This window comes from Pelophylax lessonae, assembly GCF_965119305.1.
Source record: "Pelophylax lessonae genome assembly, chromosome: 5".
NCBI classification, from domain to species: Eukaryota; Metazoa; Chordata; class Amphibia; order Anura; family Ranidae; genus Pelophylax; species Pelophylax lessonae.
In genome coordinates, this window is record NC_138772.1 from 546,570,903 (window position 1) to 546,596,985 (window position 26,083).

Here is a 26,083-nt window from a genome sequence, read left to right on the forward strand (position 1 = left end):
CAACCCATGTGAGCTAATTTTTGCCGCCTATACAGGCCGCCACTTACTTCTGTATACTGTGAACGCCTACTGTACCTCTAGCCATCAAAACCTAAGTTCTTTGCGGTCTGTTCAACCCATGTGAGCTAATTTTTGCTGCCTATACAGGCTGCCACTTACTTCTGTATACCGTGAACGCCTACTGTACCTCTAGCCATCAAATACACTACGGTCTTTGCTGTCATTTAAACCCATGTGGGCTAATTTTTGGGGCCTATACAGGCCTACACTTACTTCTGTATACTGTGTGAATGCCTAATGTACCTTCAGCCACAGAATACTACGTACTTAGCTGTCAGGTAAACCCATGTGGGCTAATTTTTGGAGCCTATACAGGCCGACACTTACTTATGTATCCTGTGAATGCCTACTGTACCTCTAGCCATCAAAAACAAAGTTTTTTGCTGTCAGTTAAATCCATGTGGGCTAATGTTTGGGGCGTTTTATGGCCGACACTTACTTCTGTATCATGTGAATGCCTAATGTACCTTCAGCCACAGAATACTACGTTCTTAGCTGTCAGGTAAATGCATGTGGGCTAATTTTTGGGGCCTGGAATGGCCGACACTTACTTCTTTATCCTGTGAATGCCAAATTTTTCAGACTGGAAATGAAAAACAATGGGTCTGTAAAGGTTCCGCCAAATTGTGGAATGGATGCCGACCCATTTTACAGATGTGTGAATGGACCCTATATGTATTAGACAATGTATTTACCGGCTGCTGTCAGTTCTAGCTGATTTATGAAAAAAAAATATATATTTTTTGCTGTAAAAAAATTAAAATAAAAAATTTAGGGCAACTTTTTCAATTGCAATACTTCTGTTATGACATTGTCCATGTGCTGGGACAATTTGTGCACAGCTAGTACGTCTTTTGTGGCTGCAAATATGACCTAAAGGTTTTTAAAGTTCGCCTCCCATTAAAGTCAATGGGGCCAGCCGCGAACTCGCGACTTTTGAGAAAATTTGCTTTCTACAAAGTATATTATACTGTGGATTACCCCCTCCCCACAGCAATACCAAAAAAATTGCAGCCCTTTAAATGACTTTTGTGGACATTAACAAAGCGATTTGTGTGACTGCTGCCGATCTCTAACTGCCCCTAAAGCACAGACTGGATACCTGTCCCTAACCTGAAAAGAGACTGGACCTATACCAAAAATTGCAGCCCTAAAAAGGACTTTTGTGGACATTAACAAAGCGATTTGTGTGACTGCTGCCGATCTCTAACTGCCCCTAAAGCACCGACTGGATACCTGCCCCTAACCTGAAAAGATACTAGTAGACCTATACCGAAATACCAGCCCTGAAAAGGACTTTTGTGGATCTTAACAGAGCTATTTGTGTCTGGCAATCTCTCCCTGATTCATACAGCAGACCTCTCCATACGCTGGCAAAAAGCAGAATGTGAAATGGCCAACAGCTGAGGTCTATTTATAGGGTAGGGGGCATGTCCATGTGCTGAAATGTTTTAATTGGCTGTCCCGTTCTACCTGACGGCTGTGTCATGGGTCAAAGTTCTCTCCAATGTAAACTAATATGGCCGTCGCGAACAACGCTATGTGTTTGCAAATTTGGCGGGTAGCGAACAAGCAAAATTTGCTGCGAACCGACCGCCAGGCGAACTGCAAGGCCATCTCTACCTGGGGTCGTCTAACCCGGGAACTGAGGGAGCAAAGCCAGGCGCACATACGGTTGGAAAGACGGAATATGGGATGCGTGTCAATATACCAAAAGGGATCACAATGGCCTCAGCTAACCATCCAATAATGTGTCTAAAGATAATTGGATATAAATGACTATAATGTAATAGCTGAGTATTGTATTCTGACAACGGCACTATGCAGATATGGGAGCGATTTTGCACTCTCTAGTTTTAGTAAATAAACCCCAGAGTATCAAACATCACATCACAGCAATCTCTTCTGATATTTTTTATTGGTGAATTTATACAGATATATGGATCATCACCAAGATTTACTGACATATTCTTTATATGATATGGGATGTATAATACACTATAAAGAGAAGAAATACACTGTCTGGCCAAAAAAAAAAAAGTCACCACCAAAAAAAAAAAAACAGTCACACATGTTGGACCACCTTTAGCTTTGATTACGGCATGCATTCGCTGTGGCATGGTTTTGATAAGCTTCTGCAATGTCACAAGATTTATTTCCCTCCAGTGTTGCATTCATTTTTCACCAACATTGTGTATTGATGATGGGAGAGTCTGAGCACTGCGCAAATCCTTCTCCACCAGCACATCCCAAAGATTCTCAATGGAGGTAAGTTCTGGACTCTGTGGTGGCCAATCCATGTGTGAAAATTATGTCTCATGCTCCCTGAACCTCTTCCACAATTTGAGCCCGATGAATCCTGGCATTGTCATCTTGGAATATGCCCATGCCATCAGGGAAGAAAAAATCCATTAATGGAATAACCTGGTCATTCAGTATATTCAGGGAGTCAGCTGACCTCATTCTTTGGGCGCATGCAGTAATCCAATAGGAGAGTTAAGGCATGCCTAGATTAGTTAGTTACTTAGTGAATTCCAGGTGGCAACTTTTTTTTTTGGCCAGGCAGTGTATAAAAGATTGACATAAAAGATGTATAAAATGAAAATCTATCAGATAATAAGCCATCATCCTGGCTCCTGTGTGGTGTAATTTATTCTATTTGTTATATAAGTGAGTGGCGTCTATTCTTCTCTGTTATCAGATACTTTAGGACAGACGTATATTACATTGTCATCACCTGAGCTGCTGAAAGTCATCACAGCGTGGGATCCCAATATCACTGAGCAGGACCGGATACATCAGAGGTTCTATAACTTGTTCTACAAATACCCCGAGAGGAGGCTTCTCACTAACCAGGGAAACTAAGACCAATGGTTTAAATCTGATCCAAAAATGGGTAAAGAAAACTCTATTAGGAATATATGAAACATTTTAATAGATGAGAAATGTGTATTAAGCCTGAAACATGTGCAAGAACACCTATGCAACCACAAAAACTAATGTCCAAAAAATGGCCAAAGACGCTCAACTCAGATATGAATGGGACCTTACTGAGGATTCTGGATGTGAGAGAGTCCTCCTTTATACCATCACACATTATCATTCCCCCGGGTGGACGTCATATGATGTCAGGGACTTGTACTAGGGATTATATCTGGATGATGGGTACAGCTACAGGCATCATCCAGATATCTTTTTTTTCAGCAGGGGATTCCCTGCAATGTAAAAGCCATCATAGCGCCTGTTTAGCTGCTTGATTGCTTTTACAGGTGGCAGGAGGAGACATCCGCCCTCTGGTGCTTCTCTGGTCTCATCTGTGCAATTGGGGACCCCGAGAAAGAATCTGCCGGCGGCTGTGTTTTACCATAGAGCTGACCGGGGACCAGATTGTCCCCAGGCATCTCTATGACCTTCAGAGGCCGGGAACGATGTCATGATGTCACTTCCGGAGTCAGCAGATGTAAACATTGCCGTTTTTTGGGGGTTTTTTTTTGCTGTAAAGCCTAAGATAAAAAAAAAAAATCTCAGGCATTCCAGCTAAAATAAATGTCAATGTTTACATCTGCCGGGGCCAGTAGTGGCATCATGACATCGCTCCCGGCCTCTGAAGGTCATAGAGATGGCTGGGGACAATTTGGTCCTCGGTCAGCTCTATGATAAACGGCCAATTCTTTCTCCGGCTCACCAATCACACGGGTGGGTCAGTAGAAGCACCAGAGAGCTCAACAGCCGCTATGATTGTTTTTATATGAGAGGGAATGGCCAGCAGTAAAAAACAATATCTAAATGATGCCTGCAGGTCACCAGAACTAGTGTCTCCATTGGAAGATTTCCCCTCTATTAGTCTGTCCTATATGTCTTCCCAATGATCAGTGGGTGCGGGTGGTCATCCATTGGCCGGTACCCACTGATCAGCATCTGCTGTGTATTAACACAGCAGACCTAGGTAGCCAGTGGCGTGCGTGTGCCCCCTACCTAGCATTGCTGGATTACATACCTAGTGCGTGATCCAGTGCAGCAGAGCCGTCGTACTATTGCCGCCATAATAATGACCACCAGCATCAGTCCCAGTTTCTGCAATTATATCCCCCAGCATCGGTGCCAGTTTAGAAAATAACAACTCTCAGTATAAATGGTATAATAATAACCACCAACATTAGTGAAAATTTACGAAATAACAATCCAAAGCATTGGTGTCAGCAGCAGCAATAATAACCCCCAGCATCAGTGCCAGTTTCTACTATTCAATCCCCAGCATTGGTGCCAGTTTAAGAAACAGCAGCCAATTTACGCAATAATAACCCACAGCATTCATGTCAGTTTCTGCAACAATAATCCCCAGCAATAGTGCTATCTTATGAAATAACCCCCAGCAATAGTGCTATCTTATGTAATAAGCCCCAGCAATAGTGCTATTTTATGTAATAACCCCCAGCTTTGATGGCAGAGTTTGGTAACTCTTTGGGGGGTTGATTACCTACTTGAGCTCTGGAAGATTTTATCCACTTCATGACCAGTCCATTTTAGAACTGCTCCCCTTTGACTGATAATTGGGCAGTCATGCAACGCTGTACACAAACAAAATATATAATAATTTTTTTCACACAATTTTTTTTTTGTGGTATTTGCTCTCCACTGCGTATTTGTTATTTTTTTTATATATAAATGAAAAAAGACTATAAATTTTGAAAAAAATATTTTTTTTTCTTTCTGCCATAACATATCCAATTAAAAAAATGAAAAAAAAAATATTTCTTCATAAATTTAGGCCAAAATATATTCTGCTACATATCTTTGAAAAAAAAAAATAGGCGTATATTAAGTGGTTTGTGTGAAAGCTATAGTGTCTACTAAATGATGGTATATATACTGGAATTTTTTTTTTATATATACCAGCAATGGGGGCGATCAGCGGCTTATAGTGGGATTGTGATAGTGGCACTAACTGACACTTTGTGGAAACTGACTAACTGCCACTAACCTCACCAGTGACACTAATACAGTGATGAGTGATAATGCTGTACACTGTCTTTGTACTAATGACACTGGCTGGGAAGGGGTTAACATCTAGGGGCAATCAAGGGGTTAATTGTGTGCCTAACAATGTGCAATGTATGTATTGTGTGCTGATTTTTAACGCAGATTGATTTGTTTATTTTCCCTGCTTAGAAGGAAGAAGAAACAAAGCAACCATTCCCTTTTATGTGTAAAACAATAAATTAATACCCGCGCTGTGATAAATGAATAGTGAATAATAAGAAATAATATATATATATATGTCCTGAAGCTGCTGCTCACCCAGTAAAAAACAAGGAAAAACTAGAAAACATATATAGGCAGCGCTAACAGGTAGATCTACAAATAGGTGCTAAAAGATCAAAAAATAGTAAAATTAAGTGCATATAATTCAGTAAATATCTAAATTCATAAATACATAAAATGCAACAGTGAATGTGATTAATAATATACCCAAATCAAAGAATTCATAAGGTGCAACAATAAATATGATCCAATGTCCAAAAATGCAAAGGAATAAAGTGCAAAATATATATAAGGTGCAATCCAAACTTATATTTCTTCCAAAGAAGTTTAAGGTGCCAAAAGGTGCTCAAAATCCGAATAAAGTGCTCAAGTGCTCTTCAAAGAAAATCCCCCTATGGGGATGCACTCACCAGACTTGAGATGTAAAAGAGCCTTGAATATATATAATATTCCGTTTAGGAAGTATGGGCAGCCACACGGAGACTTAGGATTTCCCTTGCCCGGATGGATATATGGATGACTGCAATCCTATACTTTGGGCTCCTTACTAGCTCCTCTCCACTCTCTCCCCAATGGTATAATTAGAAGGAAGGAAAGAAGCCAGACATCGTGAAGCCCGTAATGTGTTTATTTAAAAGTATTAGAAAATATTGGTACTCACAAAGGTAGAATGCAATAAGGCATTAAACAGCATATACAGCGAGATCTTTCTCTTCCGTGTCCGTTGCCGGCGTGCGGTTCACGGTGGTTTGCAGGAAATGACGCTGTAGCGTGCCGCTGCCCGGAAGTGCGTCGACGCGTTTCACCCGCCTTGTGGGCGTTATCAAAGACATGTGATCTTTGTCTTTGATGACATGCGTCTTTGATAACGCCCACAAGACGGGCGAAACGCGTCGATGCACTTCCGGGCAGCGGCACACTACAGCATAATTTCCTGCAAACCACCGTGAACCGCACGACGGCAGCGGACACGGAAGAGAAAGATCTCGCTGTATATGCTGTTTAATGCCTTATCGCATTCTACCTTTGTGAGTACCAATATTTTCTAATACTTTTAAATAAACACATTACGGGCTTCACGATGTCTGGCTTCTTTCCTTCCTTCTAATTATACCATTGGGGAGAGAGTGGAGAGGAGCTAGTAAGGAGCCCAAAGTATAGGATTGCAGTCATCCATCTATCCATCCGGGCAAGGGAAATCCTAAGTCTCCGTGTGGCTGCCCATACTTCCTAAACGGAATATTATATATATTCAAGGCTCTTTTACATCTCAAGTCTGGTGAGTGCATCCCCATAGGGGGATTTTCTTTGAAGAGCACTTGAGCACTTTATTCAGATTCTGAGCACCTTTTGGCACCTTAAACTTCTTTGGAAGAAATATAAGTTTGGATTGCACCTTATATACATTTTGCACTTTATTCCTTTGCATTTTTGGACATTGGATCATATTTATTGTTGCACCTTATGAATTCTTTGATTTGGGTATATTATTAATCACATTCACTGTTGCATTTTATGTATTTATGAATTTAGATATTTACTGAATTATATGCACTTAATTTTACTATTTTTTGATCTTTTAGCACTTATTTGTAGATCTACCTGTTAGCGCTGCCTATATATGTTTTCTAACCATTCCCTTTGTACAGAGCCCTCACAGGGGAGTTGACGGGTGAGGGCATGCACATGAAACAGGCAGCGATGTATGGGTACGCTGCAGTGCCTGTAGTTACAGCCCTGTTGCATTATATATACTGCGGCAGGAGGGCAAGTGGTTAATTACCAATGGTATTTGTAATATGCAGCATGAAGGGGGTTAATGTATTGCCACTGATCACTAATGCATTAGTGAACAGTGTCGGAAAATTAACCCCTTTGTGCTGCATTAGTGGCATTAGTGGCAGTGTTCATTAACCCCTACATGCTGCAGCATAAAGGTGGCAATACATTAACCCCCTTTATGCTGCATATTACCATTGGTAATTAAATAATCTCTGCCCCCTCACCACCACCACCCAGAGAAAAACAATTTAACTGTAGATGCAAATCTGCTTACTTTTTGGATGCACTGGCTGGCTGGCTGATTCCTTCCCGGCGGCTCTCTATGGTCCTCTCCAATCCCACCTCCCAGCCGGCCTCTCAGTGACGTCACGCCTTGCCGGGACTCATAAGCGCCTGTCAGGCAGAAATTACCCTGCGGCTCCGCCTGACCAGGAAGTGAAGGCCAGGTCCTAGGCTTGTGCCGAGTGCAGGAGCACACTCGGCACATCCTTACAGCTCTGCAGTGTTGTAGCGCGACCAGCGGTAGTCACTTGTTGCCCAGAAAATAATTAGCACACTGTCAGCACTTTACGTGCATTGCGCCCCCCCCTCCTACAATTAATTGTTCTGCCCAGGGCATACATCCCTTCCACCCATCCCTTGTACTGGCCCTGTGTATAGTGTATGGTCAGCCAAATGCTAAATAAACCCCCCAAAGATCCCCCCTTGTCTTATTGGGTGTGAAAGTGATGGAGAACACTCTCCTGTGCTGAGATCTACCAGATCCACCGATTGAAGAAATATGTTATCTGTACAAACTGTGTCATCCTATGAACCAGATTCACATTTCTCACCAGATTTCACCAGATTTAGCTCAGATTTCCTGTAATATGATCATTTTACATGTCTCCTGACCCCCCAGATAGCTTTATGTGACCTTTTCCTACACATAACCCAGCATGGAGGGGCTCAGTGAAGGTGGTGGTGAAGGTGTGGAGGTGTCTGATCGGGTCACACAGATCATAAAAGGACAGCTGTCCGGCCTCATAATCCACATAGATCCTGACTCTGTTACTGGAGAGATTGGGAGATATGCTTATCGGTTTACTGTCATGTATTGGATAAAACCGACCGATATATCTCCACAAACCCCAGGACTTGTTATTATCTCCAATAAATGACTGCCTTCCTCCTCTCCTCCCCATACTGGAATAACACATCCCGACTCTGTAATGTTCTGACTCACTGACATCAACTTCCCAGTAATGTTGCCCCGAGGAAAATCTCTGACTGCTTAATACCTGGGCACAGTACTGAAATCTTTCTGGTGTTTCTGGACGATTCTGCTCTATATCTGACCAGGATGCAGTTTTCATGTCATCTGATATCTGTAGATTATTATGAGCTGTGTTCACATCCAGTAACATGTCTGAAGCTTCCTTTATATAGAAAAATACAGTTCCCCCTTTTATCATATCAGATAACCCTGTGTGTAATGTGTGTGAGATTCCAACCATATCCAGATCCCCTCCATCATGGAGGAGTCTATCATGTCTCTCTCTCTCCTCATGGTCTCCCTCCTCAGTATCACACAAGTCCCCTGTGTCTGATTCCTGTAGGACAGTCAGTGGGTCAGTCATGTTACACAGCTCCTCAATGTCCCCCATCTTCCTGGACAGATCGTCCTTCTTTATCTCCAGCTGATGGATTAGATCAGACAATGAGATCCGCTCTTCCTGGCTGGAGATGTTCCTCAGGACTCTCTTCTCCAGGTCTTCCAGTTGTCTCCTGAGCTCTATGAACAGGGCAGTGACTCTCTCTGTTAGACCGGCTGATTTTTCTTGTACTTTTCTTTTGCGATCCTGCAGACTCTGGACTCTTTTCTCCGTCTCCTCTCTCTCTGTCATCAGTTTCTGCAGAACATTTCTCAGTTTCTGTTTCTTCTTCTCAGAGGCCTCATCCAGAGTCTCCACCTTGTGTCTCTGATGTTCTCCATCCAGCCTGCAGGACACACAGATACAGGCAGAGTCCTCAGTGCAGTAATATTCAAAAAGTTTCCTATGGATGGAGCATTTTCTGTTCTCCATGGGAGTGGTGGGATCAGTTAGGACATGTTCTGGTGACTTACTGTGGACTTTCAGGTGATTATCACACAGAGAAGCTTCACACATTAGACAGGATTTAACAGCAGGTACAGGATAGTGAATACAGTAAGTACAGAAGACTCCAGTCGTCTTCTGATCTGGATGAGTAGATCGGAAAGTCTCCACTATGTTACGCAGTGTTATGTTTCTCTGCAGTGCAGGACGACTCATAGACCTTTTTCTGCACTGAGGACATGAATAACCTCCAGACTCCTCCTGTGAATCCAGCACACGATCAATACAGACCCGGCAGAAGTTGTGTCCACATCTCAGCATTACAGGATCTTTATAGATTTCCAGACAGATGGAACAGTTCAGCTCCTGTCTCAGATCAGCAGACGCCATCGCTGACAGCAGAAGAGAGAAATGAAAGTGAAAGTCTCCGACACCAGAGGACACGTCTCACACTTTCCTGCACTGGGTGGGGCTGAACTGATTGTGCAAATTTTATCTGCAGGAAGTATGTGAACAAAGTATATGCAGAGGCGGATCCAGGGGGGAGGGCAACGGGCAATTGCTCCCCCTAAAAACAAAAAAAATAGTACAGATTCCGAGGCCGAGCACTCCCCAGAAAATCAGAGCTTCGGTCAGGACAACTCACAGCCATTACACATAGACACTTGACGCTCCGCCTCCTGTACCTCCCCCAGCAGTTTTCCAGCCTATCTCCTGCAGGTTGCTGCTTGAGTGGGCAGGATGGGGATGTGCCTGACCCCCGAGATCGTGCCCGCCTGGAAGAGGGAAGTGTGAGCAGCTGGGCAGAGGGAGCCGAGTGAATCTTCCTGGAGGTAAACTCAGCTAGCAGTACATGGTGGATTAGTTTGCAAGCACCTCTATGCTAAGTATGCTGAGTTACTGCAGCTTAGCATAGAGGTGCTGTTAGCTGACAAATGGAAATGCATGTCCTTTTCATTTAGCACAGTGAGAAATTGGGCTCAATAAAGCATCCTGACTGCCCCTGGTGTGTGCTCTCCTGACCCCCCATGGTATGCCCTCCTGACACCCCGTGGTATGCCATCCCACCCCCCCCCAGTGTGTGCCCTCCTGACCCCCCATAGTATGCCCTCCTGACACCTCATGGTATGCCCTCCCAACCCCCCCCCCCCCCCAGTGTGTGCCCTCCTGGCTCCTCCAGTATGTGCCCTCCTAACAACTGATGTGTGCCCTCCTGACACCCAGTGTGTGGCCTCCTGACTCTCCCCTGATGTGTGCCCTCCCTACCCTCCCCCACAGTGTGTGTCCTCCTGACCCCCCCAGTGTATGCCCTCCCAATAGGGGGTGTATACCGGCGCAAGAGGAAGTTGGAGGGACACCATAAATTTCCAACAGGTTACAATATTGTGGGAATAAATAGTGATAGCGTGATATAAAAGTCCAGCTGAGTCCATAGACAACCAAAAGTCTTTTATAAACACTTGAAGGCTGCTCTGTCCAAGTAAGAAGGGAACCTTGCAGCAGACTGAAAGAGAAGACAGGCGCCACTCTAAGTGTAATAGGACTTCAAGTTTAATAGGAACACAGCACACTATATACTCACAAAACAATGAATATGACCAGCAGTATATGATAGCCTTGGGGTAGATCCGAAAAATCAGTAGTCCGGGTGCCTGTATAGATAGGATCCGACCGATCCACCGTGTGGTCCTCTCAAGCCGATGGAGGAGCGGCTTTCTCCGAACCCTGGGGACACTGCGGGCGATGTCGGGGCTCTTGCGGCGTGCTTCCGGATAGCGGCGTGGGGCGTGAAGACGTAATAGGTGACGCATTGTCGGAACATGCGCTCCTTCCTCAGGCCTCTCTGCCCCCCTGATGTGTGCCCTTCCAACCCCCTGGTGTGTGCCGTTCCAACCCCCCCCCAGTGTGTGCCCTTCCAACCCCCCCAATGTGTGCCCCCCTGACTCTGTACATTGCCCTCCTGACCTCCCGGTGTGTGCCCTCCTGACCTTTCCGGTGTGTGCCCTCCTGACCTTCCGGTGTGTACCCTCCTGACCTCCCCGGTGTGTGCCCTCCTGACCTCCCCGGTGTGTGCCCTCCTGACCCCCGGTGTGTGCCCTCCTGATCCCCGGTGTGTGCCCTCCTGATCCCCCCAGTGTGTGCCCTCCTGATCCCCCCGGTGTGTGCCCTCCTAACCCCCCCAGTGTGTGCCCTCCTGACCCCCTCTGTGTGTGCCCTCCTGACCTCCCCGGTGTGTGCCCTCCTGGCCCCCTCCTTGTGTGCCCTCCCAGCCCCCTGATGTGTGCCCTCCTGACCCTCCCCTGGTGTGAGGCTTTACTGATCCCTGTTCACTGTCCTATCCTCTGTCCTTTCAACTTCTGTCCTCTGCCCTGCTGATCCCCTGTTCTTTGCCCTATTCTCTGTACACCGCCCTACAGCCTACTGACCACTCTACCCTGCCTTACAATAAACTGACCCCTATACACTGCTCTACATGCTACTGACCTCTGTACACTGCCCTACATCCTACTGACCTCTCTACACCACTCTAAAAACTACTGACCCCTATACCCTGCCCTACATGCTACTGACCTCTGTACACTGCCCTACATTCTACTGACCTCTCTATACCGCCCAATAAACTACTGACCACTGTACACTACCCTACATACTACTGACCTCTGTACACTGCCCTACATACTACTGACCTCTGTACACTGCCCTACATACTACTGACATTTGTACGCTGCCCTGCATCCTTCTGACCTCTGTACGCTGCCCTACATCCTACTGACCTCTGTACGCTGCCCTTCATCCTACTGACCTCTGTACGCTGCGCTACATCCTACTGACCTCTGTACGCTGCCCTACATCCTACTGACCTCTGCACACTGCCCTATATCCTACTGACCTCTGTACGCTGCCTTACATACTACTGACCTCTATACGCTGCCCTACATCCTACTGACCTCTGTACATTGTACTCTGTATGATACGTTAATTTCAGTTCTGTAGCAACACTTTATTTTCTGGCAGTGCCTCTCCCGAGACTAGACTCTGGATCCGCCCCTGCGTAAAATGTCTATAAGATGAAGTGACATTTACATACACGGGAATGTTCTGCTCGCATGCTGTAGTGACTGCATTTTTTGAAATAAGAATTTCAGACAAAACCAATGCTGAGCTAGTAATGCAGTGCCATTAGAAGTATACACCAATCAGCCATAACATTATGACTACAGACAGGTAAAGGGAATATCTCGTTATAATGGCATCTGAAAATTGCAGGGCTCTTTTAGGCAGCAAGTGCACCTGTTGTCCATGAAGTTTATGTGGTGAAAGCAGAAAAAAGAATGGGCATCGCAGTTTGTTGTTTATGGGGTTGTGAAGCCCAAGGTGACCCGTGTCCTCAGCCAAAAGCTTCTACAATGGTCACATGAACATCAGAACTGAACTACAGCGCAATGGAAGAAGGTGGCCTGGTCTGATGAATCACATTTTCTTTTACATGTAGATGCAGTGGCGGCCGGCCGATAGGGGGCGCAGGGGCGCCGCCCCCCCCCCCCCCCCCCAAAAAAAAGGAGAAAGAAAAAGATTTAAAAAAAATGTGTCTATTTTTCGCCCACTAGGGGTGCCGGACTTAGTGCTGGGTATGGGGGGGGTGGGGTTTTTGACACCACCCTCGGCTGGCAGAGGTGCCGATTGGCGCACTTCTGTGGGTCATCGGGGCACAGAACAATGCGCCCCGACACTCTCCACTTTTCCGATGTCCGGGCTGTGATTGGTCCAGGCTCCAGCCTGGACCAATCACACAGGAGGACATCCCGGGTGAGGTCACGTGACGCGTGGGGGCGGTGCATGATCACCTTCCCGCCCGCACCTCCGGTCAGAGCAGAGAGGAGAGCCACGCGATCGGATCGGAAGGAGAGTTCGTCACGTCAGCTGCTGGAGGAGATCGGGCAAAGCAGGAGGGATGCTGAGGGCGGCATGAGACAAGTAAGTGAGACCTCAGGAGATCACAGCACAGAGGGGTCATGGGGCAATAGTGAGGAATTCCCAGAGGGGTGACACATCCCTTTAAGTGACTGCTGCTGGGGACCCCCAATGACTGCCTGCAGTATGAAGACATGAGACATGATGACCCCACACTGAGACAACGAGGACCTACAGCTGGCCACAAAGGAACAATCCAGCGCAGACTTGGGCTGCTGACTGCATGGTGCTGCTGGCTGGGTGGTAGGTTGCACCAGGGCAGTGCCAGGCTCCCCTCTGGATTATTATTAGACATCTGGGAAGCAGAGCTTGCACTCAGGTAAGGTGGATGAGCTGCCAGTGCAGGGATCTGTCACACAGCTGCTGCGGAGCTCAGTGTTGGTTTTTTCTATCGTGGTGCTGCAGAGGGACAGGGCTGAACACTTGTGCTGGGGATTTATGTTCTCTGTAATTATTGATACATAGCACAAGTAGGCTGGTGTGCTGTCACCTTGGTGGGGGGAATTAAACTTCACTCTGCAGGATGGTGGCAGCAGTGTGCATAGGGCATGGCAGAGGCTTCTCTTCCAGGGACTTGCCCTGGTTTGGTAAATGTACCCCTGGAGATGGCTCAGTTTTATGAGGCTATAGAGTGAGAGTAAGTTCTTCTGCATGCTGGTAGAAGTTATTGTAATTATCATCTTTCAATAGCTTTTTTAATAAATTATTTGCATGAAAATATTAAGTGTTTTTGAAAAAAAAAAAAAAAAAAGAAAATATTGCATGATCTGAAGTAAAATCTACAGGTCTGTGGTCCTATAATGCAGAACTAAAGGTCTGTGGTCCTGTGATGGGTTACTATGGGTCTGTTCTCCTGTTATATGGAGCTATGTGTATTTGATCCTCTTGTTGTAAGGAATCATGGATCTTCAGTCCTGTGATGGGGAACTATGGATCTGTGATGGCAAACTATAGGTCTGTGGTCCTGTTGTACGTAGGGAACTATGGGTCTTTGGTCCTGTGATGGGAAACTATGGGTCTGTGGTCCTTTTTTAGGGAACTATGGATCTTTGGTCCTGTGATAGGGAACTATGTCTCTGTGTTCTTTTTCTGGGGATCTATGGATCTTTCATCCTGTGATGGAGAACTGTGGGTTTGTTGTCCTATTGTGGGAAACTACGGGTCTGTGGTTTTATTCTGAGGAACTATGGATCTTTGGTCCTGTGATGAACTGTGGGTCTGTGGTCCTATTGTGCGGAACTATGGGTCTGTGGTCTTATTGTGGGGAAACTATTGGTCTGTGGTCTTATTGTGGAGAACTATGGGTCTATGTTCCTGTGATGGGGAACTATGGGTCTGTGGTCCTGTTGTAGGGAACTGGGGGCCACCTCCTGTACCATGACCTGTGACTTGCCTGTACCATGCCCTTACCATGACCTGTGCCATGCCTATACCATCTCCTGTACTATAACCTGTGCCATGCCTGTACTATCACCTGTGCCATGCCTATACCATCTCCTGTACCATGACCTGTGACATGACTGTACCATGACCTGTGCCATGCCTGTACCATCACCTGTGCCATGACCTGTGCCATGCCTATACCATCTCCTGTACCATGACCTGTGACATGCCTGTACCATCACCTGTGCCATGCCTGTACCATGACCTGTGCCATGCCCTTACCATGACCTGTGCCATGCCTATACGATCTCCTGTACCATGACCTGTGACATGCCTGTACCATGACCTGTGCCATGCCTATACCATCTACTGTACCATGACCTGTGACATGCCTGTACCATGACCTGTGAGATGCCCTTACCATGACCTGTGACATGCCTGTACCATGACCTGTGACATGGGAACTTGGGAACCATCTTATACCAGGCTGCTGTGTGCCATTTACTATTAATAAATATATAGTGTCAGCCAGGCCAGCAGCCTGCTTAGCAGTGTACACAATATAAGAGCAGGCCAGGCCAATTACATTGTACACAGGTAAAGTGTTATGCTAAGGGGATTTGTGCTAGGGGGTCTGTACTGTGGGATTAGTGCTAGGGGGCCTGTACTGTGGGATTAGTGCTAGGGGGCCTGTACTGTGGCGTTTGTGCTAGGGGGTCTGTACTGTGGGATTAGTGCTAGGGGGTCTGTACTGTGGGATTAGTGCTAGGGGGCCTGTACTGTGGGGTTTGTGCTAGGGGGTCTGTACTGTGGGGTTTGTGCTAGGGCGCCTGTACTGTGGGATTAGTGCTAGGTGGTCTGTACTGTGGGATTAGTGCTAGGGGGTCTGTACTGTGGGATTAGTGCTAGGAAGTCTGTACTGTGGGGTTTGTGCTAGGGGGTCTGTACTGTGGGATTAGTGCTAGGGGGTCTGTACTGTGGGATTAGTGCTAGGAAGTCTGTACTGTGGGGTTTGTGCTAGGGGGTCTGTACTGTGGGATTAGTGCTAGGGGGTCTGTACTGTGTGGTTTGTGCTAGGGGGCCTGTACTGTGGGGTTTGTGCTAGGGGGCCTGTACTGTGCTGTTTGTGCTAGGGGGCCTGTACTGTGGGATTAGTGCTAGGGGGTCTGTACTGTGGGGTTTGTGGTATGGGGCCTGTACTGTGGGGTTTGTGGTAGGGGGCCTGTACTGTGGGGTTTGTGGTAGGGGGCCTGTACTGTGGAGTTTGTGCTAGGGGGCCTGTACTGTGGGGTTTGTGCTAGGCGGTTTATGCTTGAGGGGTTTGTGTGGGGTTTGTGCTGGGGGGGGTCTGTACTGTGGGGTTTGTGCCACTCTGTCAGTGTATCCCATAATAGGGTGTCTCTCACAGTATATGCCATAATAGGGCCCCTGCTCCCTATTATGGGATATACTAGTACTGATGGACCCCTTAATATGTGATATATTTGGAGAATTTGTTCACGCAAGCAAAATACAGGGGACAAAATGGGTAAAGTCTATAAGGGGTGGGGCTTCTGAGAAATGGGAGGGGTCAACATGGAAAGGCGGGGTCTTGCGCCCCACCATCTTAAAACTTCACCAGCCGCCACTGTGTAGGTGGCTGGGTGCGTCACCTACCTGGGGAAGAGATGGCACCAGGATGCGGTATAAGAAGGCAAGTGGGCAGAGGCAGTATGATGCTTTGGGCAATATTCTGCTGGAAAACCTTGGGTCCTGCCAGTGATGTTAATGTTACTTTGGTGTCCATGCCTCAATAGGTCAGGGCTGTTTTACGCAAGAGGGGGCCATACTCAATATTAGGTGGGTGGCCATAATGTTATGGCTGATCAGTGTACATGCTAATGTGTTTTAGTTGTTCTGTGGAAAATAGATGTAGCACCCTCCTAGCTGGTGCTAGCAGGTGAAATGTAGTCGCTCTATCTGCTTATCAGGGGAGCCTGATCAGTAGATTCCTGCTGGATGTGCTCGGTGTGCGATTCATGTGGGCTGAGGGAGTGTCCCAACTGTATCCAATGAGGAGGCTCATTTGGACAGTGGAGGAAACATGGCCAATGATGCACAGGCTTTTGTACTGTCTTAGTGGGTTTGCACAGAGAGGGTTGCATCCTGATATAGGATATAAAAGCCAGGAGCACATGTGGCAGGGTGTCTTTGGGTGGGAAGCCAGGTCCCAGGAGGAGGGTGACTCCTGTTTGCTGTGGATAGTGGTCACAGGCAGTTGGCCTAGTGGACCAGGAAGTGTGGCTGAACCCAGAGGTCCAGTGGAAGCTGACTGTGGAGGTGAAGGCAGAGCAACTCTGAAAAAAACAGTGTCCATGAGTAGTGTTGAGCGAACACGGACTGTATTATTCGTACCGGATAATTGGATTTTTGTTACCCGGACACGGACCCGAAAACTTTACTGTATATTCGGGTTTAAAATCTGTGTTCGGTAATTTTATTTCCTGTTTTGTATGTAATGGCGGGCTTTTAATGGCGCAGTTTCAACAGCCAATCAACAAGCGTTTAACTGGTGTGCCATAGAAGCCATCACAGCCATGCCTACTAATGGCATGGCTGTGAAAGCCATCACAGCCATGCCTACTAATGGCATGGCTGTGATTGGCCAGCTGAAGCATGTGACCCAGGTCGTTATAAGCTAGAGACAGAGCGCGGTGTGCGTCACTCTGTTCTAGTGTAGGGATAGAGCACACATAACGGTGCTGGCTGCTGCTGATTAGGGACAGAAACCGGAAAAAAAAAACATTGTGGCTGAAAAGAATGTAGGGACAGGTCAGAGTGTAGGCAGGGAAAGATAGAAAAGCATTTTAGGGACAGGCTGGAGAGAGTAGGCAGGGAGAGATTAGGAGACACAGGACAGAACAATCGTCCATTAGCGATCTACATCGATTTTGCTGTGTGGGGGGTGGTGCAGTGAACGATCTTTTTGCCCTCACTTGAGCCCACTGAGGAGGAGGAGGAGGAGGGAGAAAAAAAAATATTTTTATCAGTCTGTTGTGTGCAGCGTTCAGCTATATTTTACTACACAGTGCTGTTCTAATCTGCTATATAAAAATTACAAATTTAAAGGGGAATTTTTTTTTTTCCTTCATAGCCTGCTGCTGACCGTGACATAAAACATAAGTCACTGTTGTGTTCACATCTGCTATTGAAAAATAACCAATTAAAGTGAAAAATAATTATTCATTTTTTCATTCATACGTTACTGTGACATACAGCCTTTACACACAGTGCTGTTCTAATCTGCTATTTAAAAATGACAAATTTAAAGGGGAGTCTGTGTTTGTACGTGTGAGATACACCGTTTTATATACTTTTTTCTATTCCGCTATTCAATATACACCCTTTTGGGGTGAAAAAATTAAATTGCGGCATAGTCTGTATCGGTACGGGTGAGATAAACCTTTTAAATTTGTTTGGCGCATCTCCTTCCACCGCCGAACATTGCAGGGCGCTTCAGTTTGCCTCCTGTTCTGGACTCCTCCTACTCCTCTTCCTCATCCTCATCCTCCCTTTAGGGTACAAAAAATTGTAATCGGGGCCTAGTCTGTGTTTGTACGTGTGAGATACACCGTTTTATATACTTTTTCTATTCCGCTATTCAATATACACCCTTTTGGGGGTAAAAAAAATTAAATTACGGCACAGTCTGTATCGGTACGTGTGAGATACACCTTTTAAATTTGTTTGGCGCATCTCCTTCCACCGCCGAGGATTGCAGGGCGCTTCAGTTTGCCTCCTGTTCCGAACTCGTTCTACTTTTACTCCTCTTCCTCATCCTCCCTTTAGGGTACAAAAAATTGTAATCGGGGTCTAGTCTGTGTTTGTACGTGTGAGATACACCATTTTATATACTTTTTTCTATTACGCTATTCAATATACACCATTTTGGGGTGAAAAAAATTAAATTGCGGCATAGTCTGTATCGGTACGTGTGAGATACACCTTTTAAATTTGTTTGGCGCATCTCCTTTCACCGCCGAGGATTGCAGGGTGCTTCAGTTTGCCTCCTGTTCCAAACTCCTCCTACTTTTACTCCTCTTCCTCATCCTCATCCTCCCTTTAGGGTACAAAAAATTGTAATCGGGGCCTAGTCTGTGTTTGTACGTGTGAGATACACCGTTTTATATACTTTTTTCTATTCCGCTATTCAATATACACCCTTTTGGGGTGAAAAAAATGAAATTACGGCATAGTCTGTATCGGTACGTGTGAGATACACCTTTTAAATTTGTTTGGCGTATCTCCTTCCACTGCCGAGGATTGCAGGGCGCTTCAGTTTGCCTCCTGTTCTGAACTCGTTCTACTTTTACTCCTCTTCCTCATCCTCATCCTCCCTTTAGGGTACAAAAAATTGTAATCGGGGCCTAGTCTGTGTTTGTACGTGTGAGATACACTGTTTTATATACTTTTTTCTATTCCGCTATTCAATATACACCCTTTTGGGGTGAAAAAAATTAAATTGCGGCATAGTCTGTATCGGTACGTGTGAGATACACCTTTTAAATTTGTTTGGCGCATCTCCTTTCACCGCCGAGGATTGCAGGGTGCTTCAGTTTGCCTCCTGTTCCAAACTCCTCCTACTTTTACTCCTCTTCCTCATCCTCATCCTCCCTTTAGGGTACAAAAAATTGTAATCGGGGCCTAGTCTGTGTTTGTACGTGTGAGATACACCGTTTTATATACTTTTTTCTATTCCGCTATTCAATATACACCCTTTTGGGGTGAAAAAAATGAAATTACGGCATAGTCTGTATCGGTACGTGTGAGATACACCTTTTAAATTTGTTTGGCGCATCTCCTTTCACCGCCGAGGATTGCAGGGTGCTTCAGTTTGCCTCCTGTTCCAAACTCCTCCTACTTTTACTCCTCTTCCTCATCCTCACTTTAGGGTACAAAAAATTGTAATCGGGGCCTAGTCTGTGTTTGTACGTGTGAGATACACCGTTTTATATTCTTTTTTCTATTCCGCTATTCAATATACACCCTTTTGGGGGTAAAAAAAACTAAATTGCGGTATAGTCTGTATCGGTACGTGTGAGATACACCTTTTAAATTTGTTTGGCGCATCTCCTTCCACCGCCGAGGATTGCAGGGCGCTTCAGTTTGCCTCCTGTTCCGAACTCCTCCTACTCCTCTTCCTCATCCTCATCCTCTCTTTAGGGTACAAAAAATTGTAATCGGGGCCTAGTCTGTGTTTGTACGTGTGAGATACACCGTTTTATATACTTTTTCTATTCCGCTATTCAATATACACCCTTTTGGGGTAAAAAAAATTAAATTGCAGCATAGTCTGTATCGGTACGTGTGAGATGCACCTTTTAAATTTGTTTGGCGCATCTCCTTCCACCGTCGAGGATTGCAGGGTGCTTCAGTTTGCCTCCTGTTCCGAACTCCTCCTACTTTTACTCCTCTTCCTCATCCTCATCCTCCCTTTAGGGTACAAACCGTCGAGGATTGCAGGGTGCTTCAGTTTGCCTCCTGTTCCGAACTCCTCCTACTTTTACTCCTCTTCCTCATCCTCATCCTCCCTTTAGGGTACAAAAAATTTTAATCGGGGCCTAGTCTGTATTTGTACGTGTGAGATACACCATTTTATATACTTTTTTCTATTTCGCTATTCAATATACACCCTTTTGGGGTGAAAAAAATTAAATTGCGGCATAGTCTGTATCGGTACGTGTGAGATACACCTTTTAAATTTGTTTGGCGCATCTCCTTCCACCGCCGAGGATTACAAGGCGCTTCAGTTTGCCTCCTGTTCCGAACTCCTCCTACTCCTCTTCCTCATCCTCATCCTCCCTTTAGGGTACAAAAAATTGTAATCGGGGCCTAGTCTGTGTTTGTACGTGTGAGATACACCGTTTTATATACTTTTTTCTATTCCGCTATTCAATATACACCCTTTTGGGGTGAAAAAAAATTAAATTGCGTTACAAAAAACTGTAATCGGGGCCTAGTCTGTGTTTGTACGTGTGAGATACACCGTTTTATATACTTTTTTCTATTCCGCAATTAAATTTGTTTGGCGCATCTTCTTCCACCGCCGAGGATTGCAGGGCGCTTTCGTTTGCCTCCTGGTCCCAACTCCTCCTACTCCTCTTCCTCATCCTCATCCTCCCTTTAGGGTACAAAAATTTTAATCGGGGCCTAGTCTGTGTTTGTACATGTATAGTGATGTCGCGAACCTAAAATTCGCCGTTCGCGAACGGCGAACGCGAACATCGGCAAATGTTCGCGAACCGGGCGAACCGCCATAGACTTCAATAGGCAGGCGAATTTTAAAACACACAGGGACTCTTTCTGGCCACAATAGTGATGGAAAAGTTGTTTCAAGGGGACTAACACCTGGACTGTGGCATGCCGGAGAGGGATCACGCAAAAAAAAGTTCTTAAAAATTATAATTTTTTGATAGAGAGTAGGGTTGAGCGGACACCTAGATGTCCGTGTTCGACGGGTTCGGCCGAACTTTAAAAAAAAGTCCGGGTCCGTGTCCCGGACTTTTACCGAACTTTTCCCGGACACCGAACCCCATTGAAGTCAATGGGGACCCGAACTTTAAGGCACTAAAATGGCTCTAAAACACCAAAGGAAAGGGCTAGAGTGCTGCAAATGGCAGCAAAACGTAATTAAGAGCATGGCAAGTGCTCTGCAAACAAATGTGGATAGGGAAATAACTTAAAACAACAAAAAAAAACAGAAAAATAAAACAATGTTCTTCTTCATCTCTGAAGGACGAGGCCCATATGGAGTAGGAGGGAGGTTGAGGTGGTGGTGGATGTGGCGGTGACATAGGCGTGCGCACAGGGTGTGCTGGGTGTGCCTGGGCACACCCTAATCACCTAGGGCACATAGCATTGCCAGTGAGGAGATGGGAAAGATCTCCCTGGGACCTGCTCTGCTCTATTTCTCCTTGCCTACAGGTACATGGCCCCGATACATTACTCTCCCTGCTGGCAAACACATGCATGTGTATTTCAACTTTGGGGTGCACACCTTAATGCAATAGGCTGCGCACACCTATGGGCGGTGTAGGTGGAAGCGGCGGTGGAGGAGGACCAGGGCCGGATTAACAGCATCATGGGCTTGGTGCTGAGGATTTTGAAGGGCCTTAAGGGCCGTGCCTTGCCATGCACCCAGAGGAGGAAGGGTGCAGCCATGCATGCCTAATTCAACATGGGATGCTGTCTCTGAAGCCCATAAACACATCCATGCATCGCCAACTGTCCCTCCTTGTCCGGCCTTCACGCTGTGTGGGGAGGTTCTGAGGGTGCTGCCTGGGGAAGCGAGCATAGAAGCCAGACTTCTGTGTTTACAAGTGACAGAAGAGCGGTAACAGTGAATATGGCCAACCCGGGGCCTATATAAAAGGTAGGGGCCTGGAGCTGCAGCTCCAATAGCCCCTACATTAATCTGGCCCTGAGGAGGAGGACGAGGTAGCCAACACTGCTTCTTTTCAAAAATTTTAAATGAGGGTACACCCCAAAAGAGTGAGAAAGAGCAAAAATGGAACAATGGGTGGGTAAGGTCGGTATCCATTGCTATTCTGCATAAGGTACGGAAAAGTCCCGTGGGATCCATGCCTGGTTCATTTTAATGAACGTGAGCTTGTCCACATTGTCTCTGGACAGGCGGCTGCGCTTGTCTGTTATAACGCCCCCAGCCGTGCTAAATACCCGTTCAGATAATACACTGGCTGCAGGGCACGCCAGCACCTCCAAGGCGTAAAGGGCAAGCTCAGGCCATGTGCCCAATTTGGAGACCCAGAAGTTGAAGGGGGCAGACCCGTCATTCACTACATGTAGGCGTGTGCACACATACTGCTCCACCATGTTGGTAAAATGCTGCCTCCTGCTAAGACGTTCCATCTGAGCTGCTGGTGCTGCTGTTTGTTGTGGCGTGCTGACAAAGCTTTTCCACATTTCGGCCATGCTAACCCTGCCTTCTGAGGTGCTGGCGGTGCCCTGGTTGCGTTGGCGACCTCCTCCTCCTCCTCCTCTGCCTTGTGCTTCCACTGTGGCCCCGCTGTCAGATGGGAATGCCAGCAGCATGGCGTCTACCAGCGTGCGCTTGTACTCGCGCATCTTGCGATCGCGCTCCAGTGAGTGAATTAAGGACGGTACGTTGTCCTTGTAACGGGGATCCAGCAGCGTGGCCACCCAGTAATCAGCACAAGTTAGAATGTGGGCAACTCGGCGGTCGTTGTGGAGACACTGCAGCATGTAATCGCTCATGTGTGCCAGGCTGCCCAGAGGCGACGAAAGGCTGTCCTCTGTGGGAGGTGTATCGTCCGTGTCCTCTGTATCCCCCCAGCCACGCACCAGTGATGGCCATGAGCTGGCCTGGGTGCCACCCTGCTGTGAACATGGTTCCATCTCCTCCTCCAGCTCCTCCTCCTCCTCATCCTCCTCATCCTCCAGAACTGTGCCCCTGCTGGACAATTGTGTCCCTGGCGTTTGTGTGTGCAGGAACCCACCCTCGGAGCCCCTTGCGAATGACTGCCCTGAAAGCCTTTGAAATGTTACCTCTTCATCCTCCTCCTCCTCCTCCTCATCCTGTGCCACATCCTCTTCCATCATCGCCCAAATTGTTTTTTCAAGGAGGCATAGAAGTGGGATAGTTAAGCTGAGAATGGCGTCATTGCCACTGGCCATGTTGGTGGAGTACCCAAAACAGCGCAACAAGGCACAATATATGCAAATGTCAAATATGCAAACTATGCCGCAATTTAATGTTTTTTACACCAAAAGGGTGTGTATTGAATAGCGGAATAGGATAAAAAACTGTGTATCTCACACGTACAAACACAGACTAGGCCCGATTAAATTTTTTCCTACCCTAAAGGGAGGATGAGGAAGAGGAGTATGGAACATGCAGCACCCTCAAATCTTCAGAAGTATGAGATGAACCCCAAAAACTTGGAAAGGTGGATCTCTCTCACACGTACCAACACAGACTATCCCCCAATTTAACTGATCCCCAAAGGTTTTTGATTAAATAGCGGAATAGAAAATATGATCCAAAAAAAGTGTATGTATATCACACGTACACAACCACACTAGGCCCCAATTACTATTGTTTGTACCCCTAAAAGGCTAGATGAGGAGTAGGGGGGGTATGGAACAGGCAGCACCCTCAAACCTTCAGAAGTATGAGATGAACCGCAACAACTTGGAAAGGTGGATCTCTCTCACACGTACCAACACAGACTATCCCCCAATTTAACTGATCCCCAAAGGTTTTTGATTAAATAGCGGAATAGAAAATATGATCCAAAAAAAGTGTATGTATATCACACGTACACAACCACACTAGGCCCCAATTACTATTGTTTGTACCCCTAAAAGGCTAGGAGTAGGGGGAGTATGGAACAGGCAGCACCCTCAAACCTTCAGAAGTATGAGATGAACCCCAACAACTTGGAAAGGTGGATCTCTCTCACACGTACCAACACAGACTATCCCCCAATTTAACTGATCCCCAAAGGTTTTTGATTAAATAGCGGAATAGAAAATATGATCCAAAAAAAGTGTATGTATATCACACGTACACAACCACACTAGGCCCCAATTACTATTGTTTGTACCCCTAAAAGGCTAGGAGTAGGGGGAGTATGGAACAGGCAGCACCCTCAAACCTTCAGAAGTATGAGATGAACCCCAACAACTTGGAAAGGTGGATCTCTCTCACACGTACCAACACAGACTATCCCCCAATTTAACTGATCCCCAAAGGTTTTTGATTAAATAGCGGAATAGAAAATATGATCCAAAAAAAGTGTATGTATATCACACGTACACAACCACACTAGGCCCCAATTACTATTGTTTGTACCCCTAAAAGGCTAGATGAGGAGTAGGGGGAGTATGGAACAGGCAGCACCCTCAAACCTTCAGAAGTATGAGATGAACCCCAACAACTTGGAAAGGTGGATCTCTCTCACACGTACCAACACAGACTATCCCCCAATTTAACTGATCCCCAAAGGTTTTTGATTAAATAGCGGAATAGAAAATATGATCCAAAAAAAGTGTATGTATATCACACGTACACAACCACACTGGGCCCCAATTACTATTGTTTGTACCCCTAAAAGGCTAGATGAGGAGTAGGGGGAGTATGGAACAGGCAGCACCCTCAAACCTTCAGAAGTATGAGATGAACCCCAACAACTTGGAAAGGTGGATCTCTCTCACACGTACCAACACAGACTATCCCCCAATTTAACTGATCCCCAAAGGTTTTTGATTAAATAGCGGAATAGAAAATATGATCCAAAAAAAGTGTATGTATATCACACGTACACAACCACACTAGGCCCCAATTACTATTGTTTGTACCCCTAAAAGGCTAGGAGTAGGGGGAGTATGTAACAGGCAGCACCCTCAAACCTTCAGAAGTATGAGATGAACCCCAACAACTTGGAAAGGTGGATCTCTCTCACACGTACCAACACAGACTATCCCCCAATTTAACTGATCCCCAAAGGTTTTTGATTAAATAGCGGAATAGAAAATATGATCCAAAAAAAGTGTATGTATATCACACGTACACAACCACACTAGGCCCCAATTACTATTGTTTGTACCCCTAAAAGGCTAGATGAGGAGTAGGGGGAGTATGGAACAGGCAGCACCCTCAAACCTTCAGAAGTATGAGATGAACCCCAACAACTTGGAAAGGTGGATCTCTCTCACACGTACCAACACAGACTATCCCCCAATTTAACTGATCCCCAAAGGTTTTTGATTAAATAGCGGAATAGAAAATATGATCCAAAAAAAGTGTATGTATATCACACGTACACAACCACACTAGGCCCCAATTACTATTGTTTGTACCCCTAAAAGGCTAGATGAGGAGTAGGGGGGGTATGGAACAGGCAGCACCCTCAAACCTTCAGAAGTATGAGATGAACCCCAACAACTTGGAAAGGTGGATCTCTCTCACACGTACCAACACAGACTATCCCCCAATTTAACTGATCCCCAAAGGTTTTTGATTAAATAGCGGAATAGAAAATATGATCCAAAAAAAGTGTATGTATATCACACGTACACAACCACACTAGGCCCCAATTACTATTGTTTGTACCCCTAAAAGGCTAGATGAGGAGTAGGGGGGGTATGGAACAGGCAGCACCCTCAAATCTTCAGAAGTATGAGATGAACCCCAAAAACTTGGAAAGGTGGATCTCTCTCACACGTACCAACACAGACTATCCCCCAATTTAACTGATCCCCAAAGGTTTTTGATTAAATAGCGGAATAGAAAATATGATCCAAAAAAAGTGTATGTATATCACACGTACACAACCACACTAGGCCCCAATTACTATTGTTTGTACCCCTAAAAGGCTAGATGAGGAGTAGGGGGGGTATGGAACAGGCAGCACCCTCAAACCTTCAGAAGTATGAGATGAACCCCAACAACTTGGAAAGGTGGATCTCTCTCACACGTACCAACACAGACTATCCCCCAATTTAACTGATCCCCAAAGGTTTTT

General features: G+C 46.0%; 1 protein-coding gene across 1 annotated transcript in view; it reads right to left on the reverse strand.

Moving 5' to 3' along the window:
* Positions 1 to 7,771: 7,771 nt before the first annotated feature.
* The window catches only part of LOC309555656 (uncharacterized protein), a gene marked incomplete at its 5' end in the record, with an annotated part of 58,170 nt that continues 39,858 nt past the window's right edge, over positions 7,772 to 26,083 (reverse strand). The window contains 2 exon segments of the mRNA XM_082257689.1: positions 7,772 to 9,602; positions 9,605 to 9,750. Of these exon segments, the coding sequence (XP_082113815.1) occupies positions 7,983 to 9,602; positions 9,605 to 9,750 (1,766 nt within the window). The 3' untranslated portion in view covers positions 7,772 to 7,982.